The 15,236-nt window shown below is 40.0% G+C and overlaps 1 protein-coding gene across 1 annotated transcript; it reads right to left on the reverse strand.

Annotated features, from left to right (window-relative positions):
- Nucleotides 1-484: 484 nt before the first annotated feature.
- Nucleotides 485-6,924, reverse strand: LOC118251277 (cytochrome P450 7A1). Its single transcript, XM_035553252.1, has 6 exons — nucleotides 6,845-6,924; nucleotides 5,332-5,572; nucleotides 4,064-4,674; nucleotides 2,508-2,638; nucleotides 1,439-1,614; nucleotides 485-784 (listed from the first exon to the last, which is right to left on the reverse strand). Exons 1-6 carry the CDS (start codon nucleotides 6,922-6,924, stop codon nucleotides 485-487), a joined length of 1,539 nt encoding a protein of 512 aa, XP_035409145.1.
- Nucleotides 6,925-15,236: the final 8,312 nt, after the last annotated feature.

A 15,236-nucleotide genomic window follows, 5' to 3' on the forward strand; every position in this document is an offset into this window, starting at 1 on the left:
AGGAAATTCTCCCCTCCCCCAGTCTGCCTTTATACTATAAAAAATTTTATTTCACCCATGGTGAGAACCCTCCACCTCCAACATTTCAGTTATAAAAAAAGAGTATGTTTTAACTCCTGTTGAATTTTTATAATTAATTTGAACTACCTGATGAAATTTTAACTATATTACTCTGGGAAGGTATTTGCTGGCAGAAAAAAATGAACTATTGTACACACACAATTCAAAGTCATAACTTGCATTTTAGAATGGTTGGTAAAACGAGTAACTTTTGTATCAACACCATGCATTAAACCCATTGTCTGGTACCGTAATAGTATTATGTATTCTCTATTAGGTTGATGAAGTAGCATCTTCCTATAGATTTTCCCCTGAGACTTGCAATGTTTCATTTGCATACATACATAATATATATACAAAGTATATGTTATATAGTGTATTTATACTGTACACAGTTTATAGATATAATAAAATATATATATATTCATAGACATTTCAGTCTATACCTGAAATCAATGTCATTGGATGGTTGCAAAATCCCCAGTCCTGCACGGGATTGATCTAAAGAAGGACATTGTACGTTATTGTCCACAAGTTCAATCTCAAAGTATGAAAATACCAAAACCAAAAATTGTTTAATTTCATGGACAGCAAATAACCTGCCAGGGCATTTTGCTATTCCTGTCCCAAATGGCATATAATAATACTTCAACTTGCGACCGTTGCGGTAGAAGTCAGTCTTTTCTTCTCCATTCTCATTGAGATAGCGATCATATTTGAATGTCTGTAATAAAACCCACAAAAGAGTTAGTTGATATCTGAATACCTCCGAGGACTGGATAATGATATTAAGACACAAAATGCAGGCTGGGAGGGAAGAGCCTCTGTCAGTAAACACTGTACAGGACAGTTTTTGTGCTTCATGGTCGTACCAGGCCCTAAGGTGCTTTCTGCAAAGGGTAGCCCCTGAGAAGTTCTGGTATGTGGGACAATATCATCTCAGGATCCTTGCTAGAGTCGAGCTAGGGAATCCTTTCGATAACTTCTTTTCTGACCTTTTAAAATAAGCATTACAACTTGCATTCTTGTTCATGCATCAGAACTGGAAGGTTTCTCATTTTGTGTCGTTGAGAAAATATTATCCTTAGCCTTGTCCTCTCTCGATCCCTTCCCCCTCCTCCCACCCAAGTGGTGATCTTTCCTTATTGAGGAAGGCAAAAACTAAGAGGGTCTCCTGGGTTTCCAGCACACCTTTTGGTTACACCAAAACATGTTTTGCGGGTAGTGCTTGCCTTTCCTTGAGACACCAGGCATAAGAACAGACTGTCTGGAGCACAACAGAGAAACAGCTGTGGAGCATTCTTGGTAAGTGCTCTGTTAAAATACATGTTAGCTTCTGCTAGAGCTCAGAATTTAATGCACTATGATAAATACTTACCAAAGGATCAGCATAGATTTCTGGATCAAAATGCAAAAGTTGAGGATAAAGAGCTACAATATCATCCTTGCGAATGTTGTAAAAATCATTCTCTAAGTGCAAAGTGAAATCCTCTTTAGCAACTCGGAAAGTCATGGATGCACTCGATAACCTCATTGCCTCCTTGATGATGCTATCTATAGAGAGAGGAAAAGGAATGATTACCACATAAATAGTATGTATATGTCCTTGGGAGAGGACATATTTTGAGCTAATTCAAACCCACTATTAAAGCCTATTAAAAGAAATAATTTAACAATAACTTTATAAATGCCTAAGAAAGTATCTTTCTCATTTCTTGTTAGCATTATTATCCCTTCTGCAGATAACACTGAGAACATAATCTGCTTTCCCCTAGAAAATTACTCATAGCTGATGCAACAGAATATTTGAAAGTGAGACACACTTTTAAGCTGAAGTAAATTAAAAACTGAAAACATAACAAGAAAAAGAAACAGTGCAGTGATCAGTGTTTTCTGAAACTTTTAGTGCTGGTGCACAGAAGCACCTTGTTTTTTGTTTGATTTCCATATAAACTGATTAAAAAATCAGCAGTAGTCAAACAGTGACATTTTCAAAACTCTTCCTTTTACATTGGACACTTGAAATATATGCCTGCAATTTGAAAAACATTAAGAAGAAATTCCAGTAATGGTACTAGAAGATCTTGCTTCACATAATAACAGCTGGCATACAATTTGGCAACACCCTTTTATTTGATCTAAAGTCATTACCAAACAAAATATTGTTCTGAATTATCCATGGGTGTCCAACACTGAATAGTTGTGCAGCAGTATTCAGACATGCCATTACCCATGGAAAAAAAATGCTATTCATGTGAATTGATATCAGGACCACCTCTGATACTGGGAAGACTGATTGTGTTGGCCATTGCCAGGGAACATACAGGTTTTTGTTCTGGTGTTCGCAGGTTAATAGTAATTCCATAGCAAGTGCTTATATGGCAACAAATAGAAGATTGTGAAAATTGTGGGGTGACTTCTGGCACTCCTGCATAAAACAGTCATACCTAGTACTGGCATGTTATCCAGCTGTTTTCGGTTCAAGGAAATATGTTTGCCATCTAAGCTGATCTTCTCTCCAGCACTTTCCAAAATACTTTGCACTTCTTTGGTAGCAGCTCTCATTGCTTCTGGATTCCTAAAATCAAAAGTGCAGAAGTATGACATAATGTTATGCTTAAGAATGGTTTAAAAAGGGTTTGTGCCATTCATTTTCTCCCTAACTAAAATTTAGTTTGTTAGCTGACAAGTACAACCTTCCAAAATGAAAATGTTGCAGCAAAATCTACTTATGCAATTAGACTTTTTCACGTTTTGGCAAAGATAAGAACCCCAAGTATTTCATCTGTCTCCAATGACAAATGGGACAGAACTAAAGTGTGTAACACAGGTAATAAATAGTGATGTCACTAAAAAGCAATGCCAAGAATAAGAAATGAAACAATCAATTGTATATTGGGAAAGAGCTCCATTGCAGGTAGAAGATTTGGGAAGGGGATCATAAATCAGTTTTATAACATCACTTATCCTGGATGATGTCCTATTATGTGACAATATTCTGTTTAGCTGTAAAGAATCTTCCAAATGCTAAAAGTCCAGAGAATATCCTTTACTATTTAGACTTTCTTACAGAAATGGAATATATGAACTATATATGGTGCGATACATATAGATAATAATGCAGGATTCAATATTGTTGTCATTATGAAGGCATGATCAGCCAGGACGCTTTAAGGCAATGCCTTCTTAGAATGAAAAGTACCAAATAACCTCAGTTACTGGCACTGGCTGGTAGGTATGAGGTTACAAGCCACTGGCTAAATAAAAACATCAGAGATTTAGATACATACTTAAGAGCTGGGGTAGTTTATATTCCATGGAGTATACTCGCTCTAAAATGGACAATTATTAGTTTTATCTGAACTATGCTCTCCTCTCATGAGTAACAAGCTCAGCAGCTCCAGTTTATACTGCAGATATCTAAAGTTAGGAAAATACTATATAGGAAAGTCTACTTTGGAAATTTAGGAAATTATGTACAGGAATCTTAACCCACTTAAGGCTTTGAATGTCCTTCCTTCTCTTGAGGAATTTGGACATATACCTCAAGTGAATCTCAAATCACTGGCCTAAAACATATATGAATAGTTGAGGATTTTGTCTCACTCTTCATGCTGCCACAACAGCTTTATCCAAGTGCAAGAGCTCTGCTGCAGTCTGGGTGAAAAAAGCAGCAGGGAGCTGCCACGTTGGTAAATTTGTCTTTACAAAGTCTATCACATGCTACTTTTTAATGCTAGGATTCAAGGCATTGCCCTGGATTTTTTTTTTTTTTTTGAAAATTTTCTCTGGCATTGCTCTGTGGTACCTCTACTTGGTCTGAGACAAGTGAGGGTGGTTTCTGCAGAAGTCCACAACAGCAGGCCACTTGTGTTGTAATCAGTAAGCTTCTTGATACTGAAGAAGTATCAAGCAGTGGAATTTGCCCATAGCAGTGGACTGGTTTCTGAAAGACAATAAACATTATTTTTCTCATTTGGAAGCAAGAAATGTTGGGACTTACTTAAGAAGATAGAACAAGCTCCAAAATGTGGCAGGAATGGTGTTGGCTTGCGAGGCCCAGAGTACTGCCACATGGGTCTTCGCTTTTTCCATGTCATCAAAGGTTGACAGAGTGTCATTCAGGAACATGCGGAGGGTGACAAGCTCAGAGAGGTTGTTCCTTTTTAGGAGGTTCTTGTGGAGCAGTGCTTCCCCCAGCTTCTCACGTGCACTGTGGGCACTCTTGAATAGATGGATAGGAAGCCCCGCCACAAGAGCCGGAAAGATCCTATCAAATTCCTTGAAATTTTCAAGGGCATTTAGAATATGTGCTCTCTCAGTTTCCTGCTTTGATAGATTTTTGTCATGATTTGAATTAAATTCTTTACCAAAAAGTGTTAAAAAGCCTGACTCAAACATCACCTGGCAACAGAATGTATAAAGTCCTTCTGTTATCCAGGCATTAAACTGAAGTTTAGATGTTCTTGACTGCAGCATGACGTCTTGTAGATTTTCCATCATTGCTTTGATGAGGTCATCCAGGGCGTTACCTTGAAGGGTTCTAATGAAAGTCTGATGAAAATTTTCAGTGGTGTTTCCCTCCGCTGGGTCAATGCTACCATGCCCAAAAGCCTGTCACAAAATAAATTGCATGCATGATAAATAAGACCTGTCATAACCTTGATGATAAAGTCTAACAGAAATTAAAGCCAAAGTATAACTGCATATCTTACTAAAGGAAAGTATAAGGACTGTGAATACTAGAACTGATACTTTCTCATAGCAGTTAAGAATGCAAATGAAAATAAAATCAAGCATGCTTACAATAGATGTGGCTACCTAGAGCTTCATTCAACTCCCACTGACATCAAAAGGACCCTTTTTGCTTACTTCAGTAAGAGTTTGATTGAGCTTCTGCTGTGTTGCATCATTTTTTAAGGCATTGGGAGTTAATCTTCCATAGCGATGAGAACCTCCTGAAGAAGTTTTCAGCTTCAGCAAGCTATATATCATTTTGTAAAAAGGTGCTAACTGTGTTTCTACTTCAGCAATTAGGAATACTACCTGACTAAATGTCCTTCTTTTACAATCCAAATTACTGTAAATTTCCTTTCTGTTAAGGAAAGGGGGAAAAAAAGACCCCAATGTTTTAAACCAATAAAAGTGCAGAAATGTGAAGTCAATTATATTTCAAAGGCACGGTTATGCTACAGGGATTAACTAGGTACTGTCTGTCCTGCCAGCAGATAATTTACATGTTAGATATTGAAGCCACTTTTAACATGGTACCTTGGCAGAAGTAGCAAAATGGAACTTTTTCCAGTCCAAGTGTTTTCCGTGGCGTATCAATGAATGATATGAAAAAGGGTCAGTGAGGAAATGAATGTATTTCCCCGCTACTCGGCAAGTGAAAATGTGGCCATGCTTCTTTTGCTTTTCTCTGAGGAATTCAAGGGGGTTGGCACCGAACTGCAAGGCACAGCCCAGGTATGGAAGGAACCCGTTTTCAAGTGGTGGCTCTCCTTTTTGCCTGCAAAACACAAACAAAAGCTGAGTTTAGAAGTACGTATCAAGATCTCTCCTCCAGGAGAGTAAGCAAAGGTAAGTAAAGGTAAGTAAAACAATGATGCGAAGCTTTTTGTAATAGTTGATTTCTGCTGCTGTTGATAAGTAATTTCTTTGCCTTTAAAGAGTAATCCTATTGTGATGTCTATTGTATACAAAAAAGAATAACTTTAACAGTCTGTATTATGATAAGCAAAACAAAACACAGTTTGACTTTGTCACATTTCTTTTCCCTAGATCATGCGTTTATTTTTCATCTACTTAAATGCAGCATTATTGCCACTAGCTAACATGCACAGATACTTAATTGCCCCATAAATAAATAATCTTTCCCACTAACATTGTCTGAAACATTTTTGGCAATGGTATTCACAAATCAATTTGAACACCAAAGAGAATAGCCTTTTGAGTGTAGAAAGGTTGTTATTATTGGCATATCCCATTTGGACCAGGTCCTGCTGAAAACAGTGGGAATTTGGCCATGATCTTCAGTAAGCATAAGATTTAGTCTTTCGAGCAAAGCGTCATTAAGAACATGCTTTAAGTTAAGCATATGCTTAAAATGAAGCATATGCTTAAATGATATTTTTTATTCCGACAGTCAGAAAACTACTCCCCTGCATATAGTCACTGTGGCTGCTAAAATAACTAATAATTTAATAGTTAATAGATAATAGTTTAGTTCTACTATGTTGCTGGTGGTTATTACTATATGAACTTAAATATTTTCACCTTTTTATTAAACTTTTTATAATAAAACAAGAAAAGGGCTGATGAAAAATATAAAATTACCACAGATAAGCAAATAACTTTTTCTGAATAACTAGTTAGGATAGATTGATAATATGAAAATTTTTGTAAGTTGGTATTAAACTATAATTAGATAGAAGTAGGTATTAGCTGCAATTAGAATGCAGGTAAAGCTATAGCCCAGTACTTTAGGAAATCAGAACATGTATATTAATATTTTAATTTCCTCATTTATGCATGGATTAGTATCAACACATGCCTAGCCATTAACTCACTGTTATTAAAAGCCTGTATGGACAAGTTCTCTTGTAACATAAACCTCTCAAAAGACCAAAGTACCTTGTTGCCCATGTTATCCTGCATTTATCTACCTGCATTTATCCACCTGATAAACTTAAGATTATACTAATTTTAGGCACATACACAGCATGTTTGTCAGAAGTAAAGACTTGGTATACTGAGGTACATTTACAAACGGATTCCTTACCTCCTCCTCCTCCCTAGAAGAAACCAAAAAGTGCAACAGAGTATTATTACTATTCCCCAGATCCATGATGATATGAACATTTCTGGCTGTACACAAAATCTTCCAGGTGGACAACCTGGTAACTACCAGTATGGCAGAAATGGTGACTGAGAATGATACAGACAACAGGTCACATCTTATATACAGTAGGTGCACGACTGTATTTAATGGCACTCAGTCAACCTTGCAAGCTATTGATTAACCTTTTCTGGACATAGCCCACTTTGTCTCTGTTCTGACATCTTTCTGCAGACCACTTCACTGGATTGATGCAGACAGTTGCAGACACGGCCTTGAGCTGATATCGGGTATCAGTAGTGGTTCCAAAGTAATCAAACAGCTGTAATAGTTGATAATTTGAAGGTCTCTCAGGTGTGTTTTGATCTATCCTGCAGATTTACCAATTACAGTCTATAGTTCAAGTTTAGCAATAAGTCAAATGGCTGCTGACAGGTGTCCAGTGGATTCAGACTGGGCTAAATGATGGCTGCAGATCGTGTTGTCCTTTGGCAGCCAGCCTGTCCATCCCTTCTCTTCTCCTTTGTGTGGACTGACCTGGCTCTGGTGTGCTGCTGCAAGAATGACAGGGAGAGGTTTGGCTGTGGGTAAAAGGATGGACTTGTTCCCTCTAATAAAGTTTCTCTAGCAGAAAGGGAGACATGGGTTTTCTATAATGCAGAGCAAGAGAAAAGAAAACAGATTTGTATGATCATACTGTTTTTTTGTTTTCCCCTCAATGCCCTTCTTGGATCTCCAATTCACCCTTTACTTTTCCATTTAATTCTTCTGTTTTCTATCTTTGACTCATGCTGTGCAGCACAGCACCAATTCAGCTAATTTTATAGCCTAGGAATATGGTCTCTGGTCCTATCTCCCAGAAGCTCTGAAAACTGTATTGAATTTTCAGCACCCAGAGGACAAATCCTCCACCTCACCCCCCCTTTTTTTTTTGTTTTCTTTCTGATTGACTCCTTTCTTCTTAAATATATCCCTATGTACTCATTTTCTCTGATCATTCACATTGAGTTCTGCCATAGATCAAGATATTCCATCACCTCTCCCATGAGGAGAGGCTGAGAGAGCCAGGACTGCTCAGACTGAAGGAGGCTCAGGGGGGATCTCACCAATATCTGTAAACACCTGAAGGGAGGGTGCAAAGAGGACGGAGCCAGGCTCTGTTCAGTGGTGCCCAGTGCCAGGACAAGAGGCCATGGGCACAAACTGGCACACAGGAGGCTCCCTCTGAACATCAGGCAGCACTTCTATACTGTGCTGTGACTAAGCACAGGTTGCCCAGAGAGGTTGTGGAGTCTTCTCCTTGGAGATCTTCAGAAGCTGCCTGGGCATGGTCCTGGGCAGCCTACTCTGGGTGTCCCTGCTTGAGCAGATGGCCTCCAGAGGTCCCTTCCAGCCTCAGCTGTTCTGTGATTCTGTGATACCCTGTCCATACATTGCTAAGACGTTTCTAATTCTCCGTCTAACCAGACACTTTTGCTCTGACATTTGCTTTAATCAGATACCACAAATCCTGGCATTGTCCCACTACTGTATTAATAGAAATTGCCCACAAACTTCCTCTACTTATCTCATGCACTGCTCTGAATTCTAATTGCACTTTCCTCACTCCTCTGATTCCACACTTTTCTGTTTTAAAACTCAAAATCCTTTCAATTTCTTAACTCACAAGCTTCAAGCCTTTCCCTTGCCTACCTCTATCACTATGAACACAAGAGATTACAAACCAAGATGCATCCTCTATGTCTAAGCAATAACCATGCCAGTCTCCAACACCTTGCCAACAGGCCCTTCCCAAGTGACAGGAATTTCCATGGAAGAACTGACTAAATTCTCTGTGAGGTATGACTGACTTTTAAGTGGAGGAAGTGGAGTCAAAGGCTTGGAACAGAGAGATCTGGGAGAAGATCCTGACAAACTGACTTGCTTGGAGAACAAATACTATTAGTTCAGATTGCTGTAGAGCAGCAGCAAGGAGCAGAATGTGTTTGAGCAGGAACATGAAGTGTACGTGTACAACATGCAATGAAATATGGATGAGGACTCACACTGGCCATGATCATTTCTTGGCTATTCATTCTTTAGAATTACTATCAGTAAGGACACCCCCCAAGAAGAGATCCCCATTCTGCCACACGCTCTGTAAGCATATTCCTTACCCTGAAGAGGAACCACTGATGCAGAGAGTCCAGGAGAACAACACGAGAGAGAAATGCTGCTAATTCAGGATAGAAATGACCTAGGTGGGAAAAGAAAGGAAGGAGACAAAAAGACCCGGGTAAGAAAGAGGACTGGGTTAAGTGAAGGACCTACTGCAAAGGGCCAAGAGTGAGATTAGAGCAAGAAGCCTGCTAGCTCTGGGCTGGAGGTAATCCAGGTGTGAAGTAACTGCTGGAGACACACCAGCTGCCCAAAGGTCAGCGCTCGGAGTGCTCCTGGATATGCTCCTATTTGGTAGCGAATACGTGGCTTCCCTCAAGGCTAAGCTGTGGGGAGTAGGACAGCACTTTTGTGCTCAAAAGGGGTAAAAGGATCATCTGAGATGAATTTAGTAATCACTAAATAGAATCATAGAATCACAGAATCGTTAAGGTTGGAAAAGCCCTCCAAGATCACCTGGTCCAACCATCCCCCTACCACCAATGTCACCCACTAAACCATGTCCCTAAGTACCACATCCAACCTTTCCTTAAATACCCCCAGGGATGGTGACACCACCACTTTCCTGGGCAACCCATTCCAGTGCCTGACTGCTCCTTCTGAGAAGAAATGTCTCCTCATTTCCAACCTAAACCTCCCCTGGCTCAACTTGAGGCCATTCCCTCTAGTCCTATCATTAATTATGTCTTCCTGTGTTTGGACTAAAGTCTTCAAGAAAATTTAAGGAAAAAGTCATGAGAGCTATGCTGCTTCTTAACTGAAATCAGTAAGTACAATAACTAACCTGCATACTGAGGGGTTGTTGGGTCACACAACATTGGAAAAGACAGCATGGTTATTTCTATCATGATACTATTTTAATCATTTAAGATTAAACTTTTTTCCCTTTCTGTCGGTATCCAGTGAGAGTTCAAACTTTGGCTTGCCCCTAGCACCTGGCACTGAGCCATCTAGGAGGTAACTCAGGAAGCATATAGCAATGTCTCATTAATCACTCAGAGCCTAGTATGTTTCTAAGAGAGAAACTGCAGGGGTTTAGTCATTTTTTGGGCTCACTTTTGTACCAGTTTTGCTGAGGTCACTACAGCTGTGTGATAAAACAGCAAGGATTTGGACCTTTTGCCAAGGTCTGCCACATCGAGCACTGCGCTGAATGCACAGAGCTGCAGGTCTGGTAGGTGGAAGCATTGCCCTGGCTTCAAACCAAGGCAGGCAGTGAAGCATGGGGTAATTCTGTGCAAATTCCATCACATTGGAGGCAATTTTTAATTTTCTAAATAAAAGAAAAGAGCAACACTTTTTACATCATTGAGGTTTGCCCTCACTTAATCTAAAAGCCACCCCCTTTTGCATGTCAGCTGAGGATCCGGTATCCCACCCCATTTCCATTTAAGCACAGATGTTCTTACATTTTGCTACAAAAACTGCTTTTTTCCATCAGCTGAAAATAGTCTATTTAGCCTGTTATGACAGAACCACTTTATAAAATTCATGCTTTCCCACTTCCTGCTTGTTCCTGTTATGGAAACATCTTTGACTACATACCGTCATTTCCTCATCCTAAACAAGTACTACCATTTTATGTCTGTGTCTAATTTTTATTGCATGTGTAGGTCTCAGCCTTTCTATGTCCAAACAGCACTCCACAAGAAAGTTGGAAGTTTCTGTCAGTTTTGTGTCTAACACCCACAATACTGTTTGTCCAGCAACAGATACTTGTGGCTCCTCTCACCCTATGTGTAGTACCAGGTAGAGCTGCCAGTCACATTTGTCTTTTCCCTACATGATTTGTGCAGCTGTGTTGCAGTGTGATGGTAAAGTCATTTACAAATGGCATCAGGCTGCCACACTGGAGTAATTTCACTGAAACTGCCCATATTTCTCATTTTGATTTGCACGCATATAACAGCATAAAAATGTCCTTCTGATAAATCTAAGCAGGAGCCTTGCCTGCCACAGATACTCCCCATAATTCAGCAGATGAGAAATTTGATTCTCCTTTCACTTATACCAGTGGACATGAGGCTTTCCTGATTTTTCACCAGCACCAGTAAGGCACCCTGAAGTTCTGGATATGGTATTTTGGTGCTCCTCAGTTTCAGACAGACAGAGACATGTCATCTGGCTGGACACTGGGTCCCACTTCCCACTGCCAAAGCCCAGGCAGTTGCCCTCCAATCTGCACAGCAGGGCTTGAACACACTGTGATGTCCCACTCTCATAGACAGATACTTTATTTTCTGCAGCACATTGTGTGTTCGGTACAAGGCTGGCTATTTCTTGCCCCAGCCTGAAAGGAAAACCCATGCCCATGCAGTCAGAAAAAAAGTTTGCCCACGACTGGCCCATACTGACTGGTTTTGCCCTGGCTTTGTGAAGCAGACTCCTGGCATAAATGGTAAGAAGATTAGTGAAAAGAACTGACATGACTTGAGCTCAACACTCCCCGCAGGCCAATGACACCCGCAGCAGTAAAGCAGCACTTATACCTGTTTTGGGCGTTCATCCCTTATGAATAGTGGAGAAACTCAGCAGTGCATTTGGTGGTAGTCAAAGACAAATGGGACGCATTTTAACAACTGCCAAGTGGCAGTGCACAGAGGCTGCCAGGAGCACTCACCTCTGCTCCCGTCCGTGAACTATTTTTGGTCGTGGCCTCCATGGAGCCAATGCTGTTCCCATGAAGCAAACAGCCCCAGCTTCACTTCTGGAGAGGGACAGCTGCAACTCCTGAAGCCTGAGGGAGCCTCCTGGCTTACTACCTGCAGCTGCTTAGAAACAACTCACTATCCACCTAAATCCTGGCTCAATCTCTTATGTTGCAGCTCTACGTCTTTCCTTAGTCATCACCCACCCAGGTGTTTAAACAGCCAATAATTAATAGGACAAACTGAGGTGAATTATTTTTCTCCAGGGTTACTGATGGCTTCAGAACTTGAGTGCACTTTCCTGTAAATATAAATTTTGCATGCAGCAAACTATAAAACCTGCTTATTCAGTAGAAGGCAATAAGAGAGAGACCCTAGGAAAAAAAAAAAAGGTTGACTTTTTTCCCTTGATTTTGTTGTGAGAACTGGGTTAATATTTTTCACCAGCAGATAAAAAATACAAAAACTTTACAAAATGCAACACCGCATCAGGAAGACAACTGTAGTTTGCAGAGTGGTGCAGGCTGACACGCTACAGCCCGGAGATGCCATCACAGCTATGAAACATTTCTGCAGCTGTGAAACATATAAAGGATATCTCAGAAAGCTGCAGCAATATGAAAGGAAAAGTTTAGAAGTTCCACAGATAACTGGTTGTAGCTCAGAACTTGTTGCAGACAGAAAAATACTAATAAATAATTGTATATCACCACCTACTGGTAATCCTTCTCAACTAACACTTGTATGTTGTGTTCTACAGCAGTCACTGAACTTTGCTAGCGAGTATTTCTTTCCTATATCTACAAAACAAAAATGGTATTTATTCTACATGCCTATGTATTTGTCTTTGCATTTACATATAATTATAGAATGTAGGAAAGCTGTTTTATGAGGAAGAGAGATTTAGATTTGTTCAGAGCATGGATATTCTGTAGGTAGTGGACTGCTGCCTGTGCTGACATGATGGGTAACATCATTGAGGTTCCCAAGGTACTGAGGTGAAAACTTGGCTTTTCTGGGGTCCCTGGGAATTTTGCCATTGACTTCAGCAGAATCAGGGTTTTACTGTTCTCCAGACACAAGAAGCAGCTGTTTTTAGAGAGGAATGAGAGCTACCATCACACAGATCCTATATTGAGGGGTGAATCTGGGAACTGAAGGTCCAGCATCAGTGTTGACCTGACACAGCCAGCATATGTCTAGAAACTAATTCAATTTACCAGCACCTCCTCCGCAGCGCTCTGTCTCACACTTCAGAAAGCATCGGTGATGTTCCAAGGCACTGAAGGGACAACACTGGCTGCCACGTCCACTACCAACAGCTAGACCTGGCCTCCCACTGCAGCACGCCATCACCCAGCCTGCCTTCACTGCAGTTTCACAGAGGTCAGCACTTGTTCTTGGATGTGCTTTGGCAAAGAACTGCCCCTGCGGGCAGCAGTTAATGGCAGACAAGCCATTAAGTCTTAAGCCTCATCTCCATTGCACTCCAGATTTTCTGTGCTTCCCCTTGAGGAAAAATTAGTACTAGGAAATGGAATTATGGTGCTTCTTGATCCCATCTTATTTTCTCCACCATTTTAGAGCTCTGTTGTAAGAGCATAAGCTAGCTGCTGTTATCAATAGATCATGCCAGAAATGTACTGTCTTCTGCAAGAGACTGTAATCCCAGAAGTAAATACAGCAGATCCCAAGCTGAATTCACCTTTTCATGGTTTTCTTAGATCAGTGGAAGTGGTGGAAGTCTTGTTTACCTAAGCAAGAATAGGTTGTCTAAAAGAATTGGAGTAAAATGATATTGAATATGCTGCTGGGGAATAACACCAGACTGTTTAAGCACTTAATGATCTACATAATCTGTCATAATTTCATGCTACTACAGTATAACACTACAGTTCTATTTTAGCAAATGTCACAGTTGTTCAAGGGGCAGATGTTGTCTTCATGGTAATCTGCCTGCTGCAAAATTTTTGAGTTATCTGGCTCCAGGAAAGTACTGTACTCAGATTTCCTTTACTCTCCCTCCCTCTCCCCTGTGATTGTTTGAATGTACGTACAACTCTTTAGTAATGATACCTTTATGATATCTTTGAACCTGTCAATTCTTTTTTCATTATGAAGCACTCTGTGTATACAATGCATTGTATTTGCATTAAGTTAATCAACATTGGCAGATTATAAAGTTGGACAGGCATGGAAACTGGGCTTATTGACATCCTGTTTAAGGACAATTGCCCCCAGACATTTCAATAGCAATATGGACAGATGTTTCCTTGAATGAACAAGTTAATGTTTACATATTTATCTCAGAGCATCCTCTGAATGTGCTCGTATATCAAATAATGAACTTCGCTTGCTTACACCATATCAGTTCGTTTTCTCTCTGGAATTTTCTTTGTTCTTTGGGAATGTCAGTTCACAGTTATGTAACCTTTCCATCAAAAACTGGATCTTGCTATGCCACTATCTTTCCTTGAATATCAACCTTCTTAAACTAAATCTTATTAACAAATACAGTAATTTATTTCATTTGAATGATAATATTTTAATAATATGCTGCAATTTGGCTAGGCAGTTTTCCTTAAAAAAGTAGAAAAACTACTACTAGTACTATTAAACTTCTGTTTGTTGGTAAAAACTGAGAATATTAAGATTTAAGTAAATTACTTTTTTCTAGGTATCACAGAGAAGAAACTGAAAAGAAAGAGGGCAGTTATGAAAGTGGCGCAAGCAGGGAAAGGACATGGATACTGGATGCAAAATAAGCCATGAGGAGCTTATTACTACTTACTGCTACTACAGGGCGTACTACTACTCACTCAGTGCAGCAAACTGCATCTTCCTAAAGCAATTTTTTTTCAAACTCTTCAGTTGATTGGTATTATTTGATATAGAACAGCAGCTTCTATACTATCCTATTACACTTAAAAGCCTAATTGCAGGCACTCAGACACTGAACTGGGAGAAATCAAAGCTCAGATGTGATTACAAAAATGATACAGCTTCCTAATACCAAAGAATTATTTGGAGAAAGGTAAACAGGTAACAAACCAATAGAAAATGACTGCAGTGCAAACTCTGGAAGAATGTGCCAAGTTATTCTGGGCTGCCCCAGCAGATGGAGCAGGGAATGTAACAGCACCTTTTCTCCTGCTTCCCTTGGTTATAGTCTGTTATCATCTTTTTTTTTTTTTTCTTTTTTTTTCCCCTAAAACAAATACACAGTCTTCCTGTATCTCATGTTTTATCATGGCTCAGTAGTTGCTCTAGTTGCTAATCTCCCTGAATTAGCCACCTGTGAAGTGTAGCTCTTAATTCATGTTTCCTAAACCCGTCATACACACAACTCATTTTTATGTCCCCATTTAGGAGTCATAGAGATTGGGATGCTGGAAGATCCCCAGCCATCCAGGATCATGTCAGCTAACGCAAGTGGATCTTCCACCTTACTGGAACACCATTTCAGAGCTGGGAGCCAGCCTGGGACTTCTGGCCAAAGTGGGGTATCTTCCATAGGGCTGTAGCTGCTG

This window comes from Cygnus atratus, chromosome 2 (genome assembly GCF_013377495.2).
Source record: "Cygnus atratus isolate AKBS03 ecotype Queensland, Australia chromosome 2, CAtr_DNAZoo_HiC_assembly, whole genome shotgun sequence".
Taxonomy (NCBI): domain Eukaryota; kingdom Metazoa; phylum Chordata; class Aves; order Anseriformes; family Anatidae; genus Cygnus; species Cygnus atratus.

What these genes read in the sequence shown, in the direction of transcription:
- LOC118251277 (XM_035553252.1), bottom strand. Translation starts at nt 6,924, where the DNA reads ATGTTCATATCATCATGGATCTGGGGAATAGTAATAATACTCTGTTGC. An exon ending in AGCTTGTTCTATCTTCTTAA is followed by an intron (nt 2,639 to 4,063) that starts GTAAGTCCCAAC and finishes TTTTGATTTTAG; the next exon opens with GAATCCAGAAGCAATGAGAG. An exon ending in AAATCTATGCTGATCCTTTG is followed by an intron (nt 785 to 1,438) that starts GTAAGTATTTAT and finishes GTTTTATTACAG; the next exon opens with ACATTCAAATATGATCGCTA.